General features: G+C 37.0%; 1 protein-coding gene across 3 annotated transcripts in view; it reads left to right on the top strand.

Moving 5' to 3' along the window:
- PPHLN1 (periphilin 1) overlaps positions 1-17,555 on the top strand; it is a 73,379-nt gene that overhangs the window by 145 nt on the left and 55,679 nt on the right. For 2 of the 3 annotated variants that reach the window (XM_050900372.1, XM_050900364.1), the window contains exons 2-5: positions 5,436-5,483; positions 6,604-6,695; positions 9,992-10,171; positions 11,091-11,152. In XM_050900372.1, the coding sequence (XP_050756329.1) occupies position 5,483; positions 6,604-6,695; positions 9,992-10,171; positions 11,091-11,152 (335 nt within the window). In that variant the 5' untranslated portion in view covers positions 5,436-5,482. Of the gene's footprint in view, positions 1-5,435; positions 5,484-6,603; positions 6,696-8,799; positions 8,819-9,991; positions 10,172-11,090; positions 11,153-17,555 lie in introns of those variants that run through there. The other variant, XM_050900380.1, reaches the window with a different exon arrangement.

Here is a 17,555-nt window from a genome sequence, read left to right as displayed (position 1 = left end):
CGCGGGCAGCGGTCTGTGCCGGCGGGGGCTGGTGCGGAGCCGGTTGTCTGGCCTCCCTCTTCCGCGGAGTGAACGTGACACTTCATCGTGTCAGAACCGATCGCGTGGCCCGCAGCTTCGGCCCGCGGGCTCTGGCGGCGGCGGCGGTTTGCCGTTCGGGTCCCTTGTGAGGCGGCTGGCGTTGCGGGTGGCAGGAAGGGGCCTGCCTTCCCTCCCTCCCTCCCGGCTGCGCCCCGCGCTGCTGGGGCGCCGCGAGCACGTGCTCGGGTGGTCGCTCGAAGCGTCTGTGAGGCCCCTCCTGGGAGACGGCAGCCCCGGGGGGCTTTGGGAGGGGGCCGGTCCCGGGAAGAGGTCCCTCTTTCTGCACCTGCGGGGAGCCCGTGTCGTGGGACGGGATCCTTTGTTTCCCCGGGTTTCTCAGAAGTTGGGGTGAATGGAAGGGGCGGGACGGGAGGGGCGGGAAGGATCGCCTCCTCTGGGCAGGCGGCTGCTGTGTCAGCACCGAGGGTGACTTTTGTAAACCTTATCTTTTAATCCTTTTTAAAACCCGTGTTTGACAGAAGATTTTGATTTTCAGTTAATTTGTGTTTTTGCTTTGAAGGGAGGGATGTTACTACTTGTGTATACTTCTGAGAGTTATTTTAAACTTTAATAACTAGTAATGAATGTTTGGAGGCTGTATAAATCCCGTTGTAAACACTTTCAGTGAGGCGTCTTGTGGGTATGATGGTGCAGCATCAGTATCCTTATGTTTCTAGAGGGATAAATAAGACATGACTGTGTCACTTAGCTGATTTCCTTAGAAGTACTAGAATAAATCTTTATGCTTAGCTTAACAATAGGGCGTCCTGTAATATATTTAGAGTCTTTATTAGTATTTAAACACTTAAAGTCTGCTTTCCATGGTTCTTTGTTCTCACTCATACTCCTTAAGTAGGCTCTTTACCATGCATTAGAGTATTCATGGATAGTCTTATAATAATTCTTTATCTGATGTGTCTGGGACATCAAGGGAACAAAGATTCTGTCAGAAAGACACAAAAAGATGTGGAAACCCACAGGATCTGTGCAAGCAATGAGTAGAGTTTGATACAGTGATTTGCCCTGGGTGAAATATTCAGAGTTGATTGGTACTTTGAAGTGTAAGTGTTGAAAGCATTGCAGTTTTGACCTGTTACGACAAGAGTATGGTGAGCTGACATATTTTGTTGTCAAAATGTTTGTGCTGCAAGACGGAAAGTCACGGTGGAGGCAGCGATCCATACAGTTGTTTGCATTGACGTTGCTAGCGTAACAGCCCCATTGCAGCCTGGTAGAATATTGTTTTTGTAGCATTGACACTGATGAAGGATGAGACGTTGGTAACTGCAGGTGTTCAGACGAAGATAAGCACTAATACATCAGTCGTTGTATTAATATAACCCCCCAATGCATTGCCTCCATTTCTCTTGCTCCCAGTGATATATTAGAATGATGTGGTAAGAAAAGTGAACCAGTGGGTTTGTAAATCCTCATCAGAATGCTGCTGCTGTTAATAATTTTATTCAGCTTACCCATTTCTGGCTTTTTTCCCTTTTGAGGTGGGAGTTAATTTGACTTTTGTGGTCAGTGCTTTTTTAAATTTTTTTTTTTTTTCCTTTTTTTCCCTTTTTTTTCTTTCTCTTACTTTACGTCAAAATTATTGCAAACAGGTCAGGAAAGATTGGAAGAAAGCCTGTTCCTTCAGGTTATTTGGTATCTAGGTTGCATATGCCTAGACTTGTTGAAGTCATACTTCTAATTGCTTTTGAAAATCTTATAGCCTAATATTTGTTATTAGGAAGAGGTGGATTCTCTTTGTATCCCTGTTTTTTCTCGATGCCTCCCTCACAGTATTTTATGTACTGTTGTAGTGGATTTTGCCCTCTGCTCTTACACTTCTGCTTTTTCATCTTACCAATAGAGGACTACGTCTATTCAGTGTTTTCTGCCTGTCCCAAGTATGGGGAGAGGAGGAGAAAGTTACTTTTTTTTCCCCCAAACTCAGTTTTATCTATCTTGCCACCTGTCTAGGTAAGAGATACTGGGATATCTTTGAAGCACCAGCAAATACAGATTCTAATTGTTGGAAGAAAAAGTGATGTTTTCTGTCTGTCTTTGTCCTCAAAGCAGCAATTGTTGCAAAATTGGCCATGATGTTTCTAAGAAGTTACAACTCTCTAAGCATCTCTCCTAGGTCTTACTCACACAAAAGCATCTAAGCTTTTTTTGAGAGCTTTCCAAAGCGGAGGAGAGACAGAACTGGCCCACATTTGTCACTCTCTGCTGTTTGTCAGAGTAACAGTATAAAACCAGATATATCTCAGTAGCATCAGAGATACTGCAGCTGCCTGCCTCTGCATTTACAGCGCAGCATTGGTTTTATGCTTTGTTCACATATGGCAAGATGTAGCCACCTGGATTAGAAAGCTGTATGTTTTTGAAACAAAAATGTAGATTCTGCAGAAGGTTCATAGCACACACTGGAAAATTATGAATCCTGGAGAAGTAGATGTTTCTAGCTGTGATGAAAATTAGATGTCTCAAGTAAGTGTAAACAGATAGGAATTGTGTACAAAATATTGCAGAATACTGGAGTGCTTTTGCAAATGTGTCAGGGGTTTTTTTAGCACGTATTATTTAGAATACAAAAGAATAAGGAATAAAAAATTCATGATTGATTGATAAAGAAAACCCAGTTGTGCAAAAAATCTAGAGTTTAAGTGACCCATTAAGTAATCTGCTTGATGAAGAAACCCTTTTTGTATTACATCAGTTATACTAGCATAGAGCAAGACATAGTGCTGTGATAATCGGAGCAAAGCCATCCTTGGCAGGTGGCCACAGTGGAGCAGCTTGTGCTGCGTTGATAGAATGGCTTCTGCATACGCTGGAGTGTCTTTATTTGAGAAAATAAAGACCTTGCTTTAGGGAAAACAGTCACCTCTGATCAAAAATAGGAAGAGGTTTTTTAAATTAATGTAGTAAATGGTTATATGTCATGATATTAAAGAAATATCAACGACCTTTGCTGTATATGCTACTAGAAAATAGTCAATATGAGTGACAATGGTGTTAGGTGTGAAACAAAAGTAGATTTTTTTTTTTAATATTTGTTTTAGAGCAACTTTGTACTGAGAGAACAGATAAATCTGAATACAGCGTAGTAAACTTGAGGTTTGATCTCTTGAATCCTTGTTAATGGAATCTTCTCATATTGATCCTAAGAGTTTAGTCTCTTCGTGGTTGTTATTAAAGCTGTGTTAGGTCACATCATTTAAGAAATGGATTTTTTTTTTTCTGTAGAAACAGGTGAAATGTGCTCAAGATGCTGGGAAATGCATTTTGCTCCCTTTAAACATTTTGTGTTTCTTCTGGTATTTTCAAATGCATCCTTACTTTATCTCATTGGTCCCAGCTAAAATTTGTCTTTTTAGTCTTCTATATAAAATTGGTCTTCTCCTAGTTTTTTTCCTTACCAGCATTTTGAGCAATGTACTTCATGGTTGATTCTATCTGATTAATTTTCTTCATTTCATTCCTCTAAATACAAAATATTCTCACTTCTGAGATGTTTCTTCCCCCTCCATACTTCTTGTCTGATATAATTGTGGGTTTTTTTGTTTTTGTTTTTTTTCTTCAGTCTGTTGACTTTTGTCAGAATACTGGCAATAATTCTTGCTAGTTTCAGTGGGGTCCATCAACAGTGATAAAAATGGAGCTGTTTTTATCAGCCTTGCTGCCTGATAATATAACAGAGCATGTATGTGAATGTTGGTGCCTGCTGCCAGTGATGTGTGTTGAGATGTTGGAGGTGGCTTGACTGACAGAGCAGCATGATGTGTGAGCTTGCACTTAGCTTCAGCGGCACTTACCTGAAATGTGTTGCTTTTTGAACGTTGTGTTCAGTTAACCATTTCAGTAACTGCTGCAGGCAGCAGGGTGTGGACACTGCTGTATTTGTCAAAATGCAAAAAACCCCACTTGAAAACCTTATCTGAATCCAGCTTCTGATATCTGCTGTTGGTCTAGAAACAGAGTGAGGCTCGCCATCAGGTACCAAAGTCTATGCGCATGTGAGAGGTGGGTGGGCTGTGGACGAGCAGGGGTGGGAGCAGACGCTGTGGGAGGCTCAGGCACTCTCCAGCCGTGAGCAGGTACGGACAGAAGGAATGGTCCACCTTGGGGCAAGGGCTGGGCATGGGGGACCGGTGGCAAAGTGTTTTGAGAAAGAGCGCATGACGCTGTTCCAGCGTAATGATTTTGTCTTGCCTCGGCTAATTCTGTCCCTCCTGGTACATGTAAAACACAGGAGTATTCAGGTACTGTTCTAGGTACAAAGAAAAGAGGATTGTGGGGACAGTGTAAGAGCAGATAGAGCACCCTCCCGCTGACGTGGGAAGCAGAGGGCACAGGGTCGGCCTAAGAACAGTTAATGCACGTGTAGCCCCTGGTATGAGTTTTTAAGGCTTTAGCAAAAGTCCCTGAAGTAGAGAATGAAGAAAAGTTGAGGCAGTTACTGTGAAAGTAGCAGGAAGGTGCTTCTGATGGATATGCCTGACCAACAAATACAGCAATATGAGCAATGGTTTCAGAATTAGTAACTGTTACGTGGAGCGCACTGGCAAGGGCTGGGACAGCAGACCCTCTAGCTCTTACCCTTACCAAAACCAGGACCAACCAAACTCTGTTGGTTTAGTCAGCTTTTGATGTATAAACTGGCTACACCAGACTAGTCCTGTGTCTTGGTTATGGAAAGTACTTAAGGTCAAGTCTGTTATAAATGGAACAAAGTTTTCAGAAGATACTCTGGTTCGTTTGTACCGATGGTAGGGTCAAAATCTCTGAACATAAAGGCTTATTAACAGTTGAGGAAAGAGCTACTTCATCAGGATTTACTATCTATTACCAAAGGAAAAGCATTTGTTAAATCAAACTTTTCATTAACCTCTCATCACATGCAATGGAGTCTTATTTTTCTCTAGTTAATGATATTGAAAGACACTTAAATAAATATAAGTTAAGTGAATATATTTAATATTTTTCTGAGTGTTTTTAAGAAAGCAGTTACAGTAGTTTCCAAAAGCTTTTGCCAACAAATGAAAGAAAAACTGAGACTTGAGATAGTGAGTAAAAGATGATAGAAGGGAAAGAAAACTCTGGAATTTATTAAGAAAGTGTTGTGTCTGTAATAATTTGTCATGGAAAGTTTTTTGATACTGTGAATTCAGCTGAGTAGTTCATATTCTTTCTTAATTGAGTGTAGTGAATTACTCTGTACTAATTCAGACAGATCATGGGGGATGGGCGGTTGAAAGACTTAGATTTTAAATGTCTCTTTACTTAAAAGAAAAAAATGTACTTATGAATATATATGCATTTTTTGCTGACTTGAGCGTTTGTTTTTTTTTTTATAGGTAATTGAATGGGTCTCCAGAAGCGGAGTTGCTAAAACTGACAGAAAAGTAAGTATGCAAGTGTTCGTCGTTTTTCACAAAAATATATATCTGACTTAGTGCTACCTCTGTTTACAGTTAATAAACCCTTTTGTCATGTTGATTCTTAACATCTGTAATAATCAATATTTTTATATAGCCTCATAAGTCTATTTCCAGTTACGTGGTTTTATTTTGTGAAAGTAGATAATGTTATGTATTTCTCCTTCTGAATATGTCTTGCTGTTTCTTTTTCTTATTGATTATTTTTAATAGCTAGAGCTACCATTGTCAATGGAAACTTTGAAAAATATAATTCTAGCAATTTCTTATCTATTTTCAATGATGTATAGTATATAATTTGTCACCTTTATAATGATCAGAAAGGTTTCAACTCCTCAAGTTTGTGTTGTCTAACATAGCATGACTAGAATCTCTTATGGTGATGGTTTATTTCCACTTGTATTTAGTTACTAATTTTGACTTTGAAAGTCACCTTTCTCTGGAAGGAGGAATTTTTGTGTTCTGCTGGCTCCCATTTAAAACAGGAAAAATCTGCATGTGAAGAATGCATTTCATTCGTGTATTCAAAACGCAGAGCTTTGTACTAACTGAATGATATGTTGTGTTTTAACCTCTTTCCAGATGGTTGAGATGATGAAATAATTGAATCAAAGTTATAATATTATATAAAAAAGTAGAAATTCTTCAATCTAATAAATAGGAGTTGAACTCTTTTTAAAAAAAAGTCCCCTCTTTTTAGCAGAGCAATATCAAAAGTGCTATAAGGTATGTGTGTATGAATTTATATGTACAGCTGGTATTTGCAATATGCATATATTTCAATAGAGCTGTTTATAGTATTCTTAAGCCCTGTAATTATACTGATTATATTGCACTAATTTCCAGTTGTTCAGTTGTTCTTGCACATGCTGTGAGTTATTTTTGCTTAAAGTTCATTAATTACTTCCTATAACTAGATAGACTTACTTTTAAAAGGGCTAATTTAAAAAAAAATGTGTATGTACAGGGCTTGTGCATAATACATTATATTGGGAGGAGTCTGGGAACCTTTATTTCTATGCTCACTATCCTTTTGTCTATTCATAATGAGCGTGGTTTTGGCTAATTGGATTGTTATTGTCTTTAGTGGCATATCGAAGAGATGAAATGTGGTCTGAAGGGCGATACGACTATGAAAGAGTTCCAAGAGAACGTCTCCCTCCAAGGATTCATCCTGATGTAAGTGTATAGTATGTTTCTTTAGTGTTGTACCATTATACTATACCTTTATACCACGACTTGTGCCATAAGGGCTGGATTTATGTACATATTTAAGTTCCTAGTATACCTCAAGTTCCGTTCTTTTCTCATTCATTTAAGCCAACAATCTAGCAAATGCATCTGCACAGAGATAATAGGATGCCTACAAAATTAAATCTTGGTGTTTTTTTTTCCCCCAAATCTATTGAAAGTGTTTTGGAATATTTATATTTTGATAAATTGATTTTTTTTTGTGTAATTCTTTGTGTTATTAAACACAGGATTTTTAATAAATTCTGGAAAACCAAAGGCCATACTATGTTGTATTTTTTCCAGACTATTTTTTTTTTTAATGTTAATACATCTTTGAAGTGATTTGAGGTGGTAAAATGACTACTTTCAATATTGTTCTTGTCACCAATGCAGTTTTTTATTATGATGCTTAAAGTATAGAAGGAAATGTTTATAACAAATGTTGAAAATACATCTTTGCTAAAGAAATTGTGTTTTGGAGCCTTTTAAGGGAAACGCTTATCGAGAGGAGTGTCGATGGAAATCTGCTTTGTAGGCATGGAGACTTCTACTGTATGTTATGATTGTAAAAGCAAACACAGAAGCTATGCTTACTCTGCTGTAGAATAACTTTAGAATGCTTTTAGAAAATCTCTGTGCCAAATAGTTGAGTAAATTTTTTTTTTCTCCTGTGTCTGAAGAAGAAAGAAAACAGGTTGTAGCTTTGTCTTTTGAGCTATTACACCTTAAACAGAACTTTAAGAATACTTTTTGATATTTCTATTTACATGCTGTGCAATGTACATTTGGCAAAATAAAATTTCAGGTACCTGTGCCTGTTATCTGGTTTTTCTTTTAATTCTTCTAAATGTTGGAATAATAGCATAGCTGATTTAGCATACTTTCTGGGTTCCCTCTACCATATTTTCAGCTTGTCGTTTTGGAAGCATACCAGTGTTGGTAACTTGGTAACTAGTTACGTAGTCTTCTCTGTTGCGTAGTGTATTAATGTTTGGCTGCTCTGTGACATTTTTAACTTTCTTTACAGGCAACAGCAAAATTTCTGCATTTTCAGCAAACTGGAAATCAGATAAGTTTGCACAGGGTATTTAGTCAGCTGCTTCTCCAAAATATTTATCAGCAGTAGGACACGAGGAAAGGCAGAATGTATTTTCACAGATTCTTATTTTTTTAAATCGTTTAACTTGACTAACACACTGCTAATTTAATTTAACCATTGCAACAGTGGCATTCCTAAATTCTTTTAGTCTTTCAAGCTGTCTAGGGAACAATGCATGGCATATGCATTATGAAAATTTACTTTACAATTTAAAAGATGTGATGCACTCATTTTGATGCAAAAATTAACTAGATAGTTCAATGCTAGCTTTATATTACATGTATTTGGAACGGGGGAAGAAGGGACTAGCAGAATACACTCATTTATCATGATCAATACTATCCATCTGCACCAAAACAACACCCCCAGTAGCTGGGCAAACCAGGATCTGGTGTCTCTCTGCCTTACTGAAAGATGGGTATGAAGCTCCTTCTCATACAGCTCTGCTGATTCAAGACAGTTGGCAGGCAGTTTCTGTCCGTGTAAGCCTGTGCCGTTGTATCTGTGTCCACGTATAGAGGTCTGACTTAATTTTGACTAGACAAGTGAAATGGAATTAATTTATTCAAGCTATGAATGTGCTTAGCATTTGCTGATAGGTTAGTATGTTGGAACTGAGACATGCTAGCGATACAGAATGAAGTATCTCTTGTTTGAGAGAGCAAGAGACTTGTCCTAATCTAAGCCAGGTGCTAATTATATATCAAGTACAGATTGTAGTAGAAACACATGTTTTCAGATCCTGGTAAACAACATAAAGTTGCAAGCGCTTGGCACAATTAACCGTAAGTGGGTACACCTTGAGCTTTCATGTAACTATCCTTCTGTACGTCAGTATAGTTATGTGATGGGGACTTCTGGGTGAGGTTAAAACATGGAGCAGTTTTATTTTAGCTTCCGAGCACATCTTCTTTGCAAGACACCAAACTAAAAAAAAAAAAAACCAAACATGTGGAGGATGTTCAGTGAGGTAAGGGTAGGTCAAGCATTGTGGCTGTGTATGAATGTGTATGTAGTCTCTACTTTGCATCAGTATGGCTCTAGGCTGGCTTTGGATTGCCCTCTAGTGAATTTGTTGGGTGGTCTCTGAAATCAGAACTAATTTTTTTTTGCATGACAATATTTAGCAGTTTGTGAATTTAATGTGTTTTTCTACAAAAACTGTTGGTGCATTAGATTGTGTCTTCTACTACTGTTAAAAAAACTAGTTTGAGTATCTTTCCCGCCCTCCAAATTGCACATGCTAACTCAGGTCTCTGCATTTATAGCTTGTGTTTTTAAGGCCCGTAGAAAAAATACCTTGCTAAAGGAAGAAGACTTAAAATACAAGGTCTTGCATTCATGTTTTTGTTTGCTTTTTATTTGCAGTTGGCTTATATAATACTTGGTTCTAGAAAATTGAATTTGTATCTTTTGCAACTGTGCAGTTTGCACTTAATAAACACAGGATTTCTTTAATTGGTAAATGGTCTATGACATTTTATTTGAAGGAAATACAATAAATTAATTTTGCATTCTAGCAAAAAGCTATCTGAAGCTTGCGTTAAAAGAAAAACTGAGAGTGTTAAAACTCTGTCACTTGAATCCTCAGATCACCTACTGCATTGTATTGAGAAGGTGCTTATCTATTCAGATTATGAGGCAAGGACTGTCTTCACTATAATCTCCATAGTGTGGAGGCTGCTATTGACATTAAAAAAATTGATAGTATTTTCAAATGGACTCTGCTTTATAGGCATTACAGGTGTAACTTTCTTTATTGCATTTCTAAGTTAACGTAAAAGTCTCTGAGAAATATATGTAGCTAATGCTTAAAAAAAGAAAGTAGCTGATGCTTAGAAAGTAGCTAATGCTACTGCTTCAAACTTTCAAAAGAAACTTAAACCATGTTGAAAATTTTGCCTCTATAAGTAAACTTGTAACGCCTAAGGATTGCATCTGAATGGTGTCCAATTAGATTTAATAAGTTATTCCACCATCAGACTGGCATGATTTTTAATGTTTGTCATTCCCCTGCGCTATTTCAGCTTTAAGATTATTATAGTCCCATATTTAGAAATAACTTGTTGTTTTTACTTTTGTGTACTCACTATAGATTTCCAGCTGTTAAAAGCAATATGATTTTGTTTGTTTTGTGGTTTAGGATGATTACCATAGAGTAGTAAACATTGTGCCGAAGAAACCACCACTGCTCGAAAGACCTGGGGATGGCAATTACAGTCGGTATGATGATTACAGTCACGCTGAGTACAGAGACTATGAAGAGGGTCGCAGTTTTGCCCATGACCGAAGAAGTGGCCCTCCACACCGAGGTGTACATAAGGTGATTCTTCTCACATGTTTATGAAGTTTATTTTCTCATTAATGCTTGAATACTGAACAATTAAAATATTATTTCAGACAGAGCATTGATGTTACTGCTGTTCTCATAAACTGAAATAGAATTAATAGAAAAAACATCCAGGTTTTGATACTTGGTGCTTTTTTGCAGTTACTATGCTTCTAAGGCTTTTGTGATTATATGGTAATACCTGTTTGCTGCTTCTTATGGTTCCTAGCTACTCTGTTGACTTAGAAAAGAGCCCTTATCCAGCACTGTGGAAAGCTCAGAGTCTGAACTGGGAAAACAAAGTGGCCAGGAGTCCTCTCTGTAATGCAGCACAAAGTTATCTGGATGAATAGAAGAATGATTGCAAAATCTTTCTATTTAACAAATCCTTGCACACACAACTTGTTGAATATTGTCTACCTATCCTTCTAATTTGCACAGTTGTTCACTTAAATTCTGTCATGATGTTGAATGCATGGGGTTTTTTCCCAGTAGCTACACTTAAGTACAAAATTTATGGTCCCTTTGAAAGGTCATTATTGTTGCCTCCTCCAACCCAGCTGTTTGAAATTCTGTAATTTCAAGCTATTGATGATAATTTACATTTCAATGAAGAAAATTTTCTTTTTTTTAGGTCAGGCCCTATGTATATAGTTTGGAAATTTTTGTAGTTTTTGTGTTTTGTACAGCATTGCAAAGTTGCTCTCTTTAGTATTGATAGAGGAAGAAAATAAGAGGAATGGGGTAGAGTGAATAAACTGAGAGGAACCTTGCTGTGAATGATTAATACTTTCTTTTAGCTCATTAAATGCTTTGGTTTTGCAGTAAAAGAGTACCATTTGGCAACTAACTGTACCTGACATTTGATGTTGAGATACATGCAAAACAATTGTGTGACATGTATGTTTTGCAGGATGAATCGGGATACAGATGGCCAAGGGATGATCATCCTATAAGTCGGCAGCCTGAATACAGGTATTTTATAAGACTTTACAGTAGTGCCATGCATAGGCTGGGACTATTTATGGCATTTTTCTTTGTTATCAGAACACTTTGTAGAGCAGAGTAGTGAAATGGCAGGGATGTGGGAAAGGACATCTGTTGAAGTAAAAGATGATAGTGGAAAAGTGGTTTCTAGTTGTATTGTTTGAAATACAAATTAAATAAATGGTATGACGTGAAAGTCTCTATTTTAGTTTTTGTTTAGTAATGATAGAGGCATAACGATACCATCTTTAGGATATTAGCCTGGGACTGTAAGTAATTTAGTGCATCTCCCTGATCAGTCACACTTTTTACGTGACTTCAGAGAATTCTTTGGTCTAATATTTGCTTCTGTGACTGCAGTACCTTGGGGCCACAATACAGTGGAAAGATACCTGCGCCATTTTAAAGGTTGGTGGAGTGGATAGTGGGATTATGAAGTTCACCATAGCCTTGTTCTGACCTCCCTGTTTTCTCAGCTGGACTGATGAGTAGATATTTCCATCATACATTATATTCATTTCTGTGAGCACTTCTTAGTCTGTACCTCAGGTTTCCATCTATGAAATGTAAGCAATAGTATTAAACAGTAGGGCTGTAACATACATATGCCTGCCATGATGTTTGATATGGGATTATTTGATATGATAAATAAAGTGCACAGGAGTTACACTCAAAATTTATGGACAAGGATGAAACTCACCTTAAATATTCAGACAAGAATTAGTTGTTCATATAACTGAAATATTAACAGTCTAATCTAAGAATGTCATCTCATGGCTGTACTTTTATATGCCAGATCCTGTGTTTCCACTTCTCAAGGTGTCTGCTATTACACCAGGCCTGTATTTCTATATACTGCATCATGGTGTTAGTCATAAATATCTCATTCTACATAGAATAGCTCCTTCTTGCTGCTATCTATATAAAACTATGGTTGTACCATACAAAGATCAACAAAAGTAAACCAAGTTAGCTATAGACACCTGCTCAGTTACAAAAATTGCTGTTAAACCTGCACCAAGTTAAAAAAAAAAAAAGACTTCAGGCAGGTCAGGAAAAGCTCAGAGCAAGCCTGACAAACTTGCTCAAAGCCTCAGTCTTGAGGCCTTGCAAACTCAATATGAAGCTGTTAGTAGCAATGGCAATACAGTGCTACACAGTTGCAGTAGATACCTGTTCCTTTGAATGTGACGATTTAGACATAGCATAACTAGGTTATTACATAACTTCACCATAAAAAATACTTCATATACTATAAGGGTCTGTGTGCACTAGACTTTTCTCAAAATTCCATTCTTGGGGCTAGAAGCAACAGTAAAGGGTTTGGAAAAGTAGTAAAAGAATCAGAATTGTTTAAAGGGAAAAAAGAAAAAAAAGACTGAGAAGGCTGCGTTAGTGCCAGGCAGTTTATTTTACACAGAACAAGAGTGGCACCCAGTGGTCAAAAAGATTGTCTTAAATGCATCCTGATTTCTTCCATTTAAAATGTGAGGATAAAATGTCAGCTTGTTTTGTTGAAGGCTTTAAAAATGTGTTGCGTGATAGGTGATAGTCCCATCTGAGTCTTTATTATATATATCAGAATATGTAACTGTTATACAACTGCAGTAACACTGTGGAAGAACTTCATAAAGATACTTGGTTCAGTTGAGGGTATGGGAATGTATTTGCAATTGAATGAAGCCCTACAGATTTATTATATAAGTATGCATTAGCATGTCAGAATTCTGATTGTACAGAAGAGGACAGGAATAGTAAATAACCTTGGATGTAAAATCCTGTGATCAGACTGCTAAACACTTGCAGCATTACATGCTTTGTAATAAACTTAATTACGATTTTTTGCTTATTGCTCACTATTGAGCTATGTAGTGGATCTCAACGGAGGAAATCGAAGTACAGTACTTGGTATATGTTGTCTCTTGTGGTGAAAACGCTAATTACTTTCTATTTCAAAGACATTTGCACTATAAAACATGAGATTAAAAAATGATTATATGCAAAAATGCTTTCTTTTTGGATATGATGAAAGTTATTTTGGGTAAGTTCTTCTGGAGTACATATAAATAGGTTTTTTTTTCTTTGAGGTAGTAGAAGGAGATGTAAGATTACTTCAACCAGAAGTACTTTTTAAAAAATTGCATGAAACATGGCTAAAACATAGTACAAAGTTAGGTTTGTGAAGCTAAAGACTCAGGAGACTTGTAAGGTTAATGGGTTTTCGTAGTCAGTACAGTGACTATAAATTCTAAAAAGAATAGCTCTTTTATTGACGTAAGTAATCAGTTTTCTTGAGTTTTTTTAAAAACTCATTCAGCAGCTAAAAATGTGCTGTAAGAAGTTGTTGTCAGTATTATGTTTAGCATTTCCTCTTAAGCATTAATCATTCACATTTTCCTGCTTTGATTTTTGGCAACTTAACTGTCAAAAAGTAGTTTCTGATCTCTTACTCTTTCCATTTTTGTTCCCCCTGTCTGTCTTTGGAGTGCTGAAAAACATTACTCGAGATTCTCCCAAAGTAAAAGAAGCTGCTTATCTGGAATATCAAAAATCCTTAAATGATGCAGAATTTTGGGGGCTGAAAGTTTCTTATGTTGAAGAAACCAGCTGTTAGGTTTTTTTTGGAGTGGGTTTTTTTTGGTGCTGTTGTTGTTTCTTCTGTGGCTTTTTTTTAAGCTTCTTACCTTTTCCTTAAGAACAGGAAGTGCATGCTTACTTTGCAGTTGCATAGCAGTGGCTCGAGCTGTGATGTGTCCGCTGGCCAGCAGCAGTTCTCCATGAGTGACGAGAGGATTGTTGAGGTTCTACCACTTGGCTTAGCTGTCTTTTTTCTTGCCTTCTTTCTTCTTACGGACTTATGCTCCAGTTTCCAAGCAGCTGTCATTTGCCAATAGTCTACCATTGAGCGGAGCATTACTGATCCTTCTGCTCTTACCTGGATCACTCAGTTCTTGAGAGTTGTTAGCCGTGTTCTATACTATGCTCGGTGAACAGCTCTCATCCTGACCATGACTTCTTTATGGTAATAGAATTTTTTTATAAGTAAAAAACAAAGTAATTCAGAGGATGTGCTGGGCATAGATTTCAAAATGAGTTCCCAGCCCTTTTTCTCCTGTTCTGACCTAAGGGATTCTTACTGGATTCTGAACTCCAGGAACTGATGTGAACTGTGTAACCTTGCAGTCATAGTTTGGTTTGAAGTGCTCCTTGGTTCAAGCCTAGTTGGCATGTGTAAAGAACTGTACATCAAAGCAGAATCTTTTAGTTTGGAGAACAGAGAATTTTCTGCACACATGATGACAGTTTTAATATCTTGGTCGCTGATGCTATGAGAATTGTGAAACTTGGAAATTATGAGAGGAGTAGAGATCAAATAACACATGACTTCTTTGTACATTTGTCTTTTACTGATGTTGATCACTTCTGGGGCTGTGTTACTACTTGTCTTTAGTGATATATCAAACTCATTTATTCAAAGCACTCAAATTATTTTATGCATGTCAGATTTTTTGAAAAGTTGCAGGGAACTATGCTGTTAGATGTTGAAGAACTCAGATTTTACAGTACTTCTGTATGGGCTCTCATAGCAATGGATTTTGCATACAAGTTCATTTTTACAAAGTCAGATGAACTTTTCAGTGTGTAATTCTTTAGAAGATTTTTAGCTGCTGTTCACTTTAGTCATACCAAATTTTAATCCTTTTGAGTGCACAGAGCATTACTTCATTCTTTTTTTTCCAGCCAAACTGAGTTCATAAGATGTGAAATATGCAAAACTTGGCAACTTAAGATGGGTAAGACTCATCTTCAAAGAGAAATTACAAAATGACGCACTTGTAAATCCCAGCTATACATTCATTAAATTTGATCCTTAAAATTATCCAAGGTCTAGATTTTTGTAAAATGAGGATTGCCATATTTGTAGACAAAGTACTCTGCATCAGTAGTAATGTTGGTTCATATAATACAGACTCCTGAGAAGTGGCTCACATAGGAGATTTTGAATATCTCTTCTCAAGTTGTTGATATGAATAAATTTTCCTTTGTTAATGAAGGAAACTTGCTGCTGCTATGTGTGTTCTTTTGTTTATTGGTTGTTGGTTGTTTTCTCCTATGTGCTAGGTGAAATTAGGAAGTAGTCTTAGTCCAGTCTTTAATACTAATACATTTGTGTATGTAAAACAGATCTGCTTATCTGTGGAGTGCACAGGAAATATTTTGTAATAAATAGAAATAATAAAAAAGTAATTTTGATGCTAGAAATGAAAGAAAACTGGCAAAATGTTGAAACTTAATTTTAAACAATTAGTGATCTGTGAACAACTAAGATTCATCAGTCAGTTCTGTATTTTGTTTTGGAAATCTTTTAAATCAATGGCACATTGCCTTTCCTCTGAAAATTTTATGTGGCTTTCTGAACATTAAACTTAGTTACCTCTTTAGGGTAGTAAAGAATGATATACTTCCAATTTTTGTAGATGCATAAGCCTTCACAGTGAGATTGTGCTTACTGAAGGCCATGGAGAAAATTGGTAGCAAACTGGGGGATAGAAGCCCAGCAATCGTGGCTTTCTGATCTCTGCTTGAACTACTCTTCCATTTGGTGATTCACCCCTTGCAAGTGCAGTATGTCATGGCAGGATGCTCTGGAGGAGTGGTCTGAAGATTGTACATTAAAAAGAAAATTGTTCTTTGGCAAGAATGGTTATTTTAAACCAAAACCATTGATGAGAGAGTCTCCAGATAGAAGTTAAGGGTTACTGGCTCTTCTCTCAATAAAGCAGGATTTAATATTGAGGGTTCAGATGTGTCATAGGCCAAGGCAGTTACCTTTACATAATCACTGTGCAATCACCTTTGAATTACAGGGGGTAGCTTGTTTCTTGTTCCCCACTACTCCGTATGTATTCTTTAAAGAATGAAACAGTGAACCTGTTTAAATATTTTATACTCATTTAAAACAGCGCATTATATTGTGGAAGGTCTTTACGCTTTCGATTTAAACTTTCTTGTAATGTAAACTGATCTTTGTCTTGCTCATAGAAGAGAAACTTAGCCAAAGGGATTTATGAGATGGTGCTAAAAATGTACATAAGTGTGCTGTTCTGGTGCAATATTTGACAGGTCTTAAGGGACAGCATACAAGAACCTCATTCTTCATTAAAAAACATGTGTGGAGGGAAATAAATATGGCAGTCACCCAAAGAAAATGGTCTTGTTTTTCACAGAGATTGATAAGCAGAGTTCTAATCATATTCATTAGCACATGCCTTTTTCTTTTAATAAATAAATAAATAAAATTTCTGCCAGAACATTGAGCCTCTCAGGTATTCACATGAACTACTAAAGCAACTTGTTTATTCATATACAAAATTACAGTTTCCTTATAATAGGTCATTGTGGTAGATTCGTTATACCTGTCTACAACTCCAGGCAAGGACTTGTCTGTGAAATCTTTAGTTGAGAAGACCCATTGTATTAGGCTGCTAGCTAAATTAGTTTACCTTGGCTTATGATATTTTGGGGGGGTGGAGAGGGGGAGTTAGAACTTTTTGGAACAAGATAATAGGTAACAGGTAACTTAAAAGTAGATTCTGGTTTACACTAAATATTTGATGACTTCATATTACACTTCATGTCTTATGCAGCAGTCTTATTGATTCAGTAGTTGCAACACTTTCTTTGAGGGCTGTTTTCTGCTCCACTGCCTCTTTAGCTCTTTTGTGCTTGGGACAACCAGTTTGTTTGCAAACTGAGATTCATGTTTTGTAATTTGATTTTTATTACTTGGCCAAAATTATATATGTCTAATTGTATTACTAATGCTTTGGGTTCCTTTGGACCACGGGTTCTTATTTTGAAGGGATTTTAAGAACTTGAATCTTCTCATGCAGATATCACTTAGCATTTTAAAACTGCCCTGTACTGAAGGCTATGTATAATTAAGAACAGTTCAGGACTGTCCACTATTGCAGGTCAATGCAATTGAAAGTAAAAAAGTTTCAATTCAGACAGGTCTGGTTTTGTTGCTGTGATGAATCTCTTCCCTCCATTTAACTTAGAACCCAGAGACTTAAAACTATATATGTGAACACTGGCTGTTTTCTTACTAAGACTATTATGTCAAACTGAGTTTCTGCTGTTATTTATGTTGGTGGGACCTGCTTCGTTTATATCTAGAATTATACTAGAAATGTCATTCAAAGCAAGACTGCTGTCACTCCGCTTCTGAAATGTTTGTCACTTGAGAGAATGGGGAGAAAAGGAGAGACTGGTGGACAGGGTTTCAATTGTAGAATTCTCTTATTTTTTACTGGATTTTTTTGCATGTTTCAGCTAATTGTGGGGTTATTCTGTAAGGTGAATGTTGCTTTCACTGGCAGCTACTTGT

The sequence above is a fragment of the Gymnogyps californianus genome, chromosome 1 (genome assembly GCF_018139145.2).
Source record: "Gymnogyps californianus isolate 813 chromosome 1, ASM1813914v2, whole genome shotgun sequence".
In the NCBI taxonomy this organism is placed as follows: Eukaryota; Metazoa; Chordata; class Aves; order Accipitriformes; family Cathartidae; genus Gymnogyps; species Gymnogyps californianus.
This window is presented reverse-complemented; position numbering and strand designations above follow the sequence as displayed.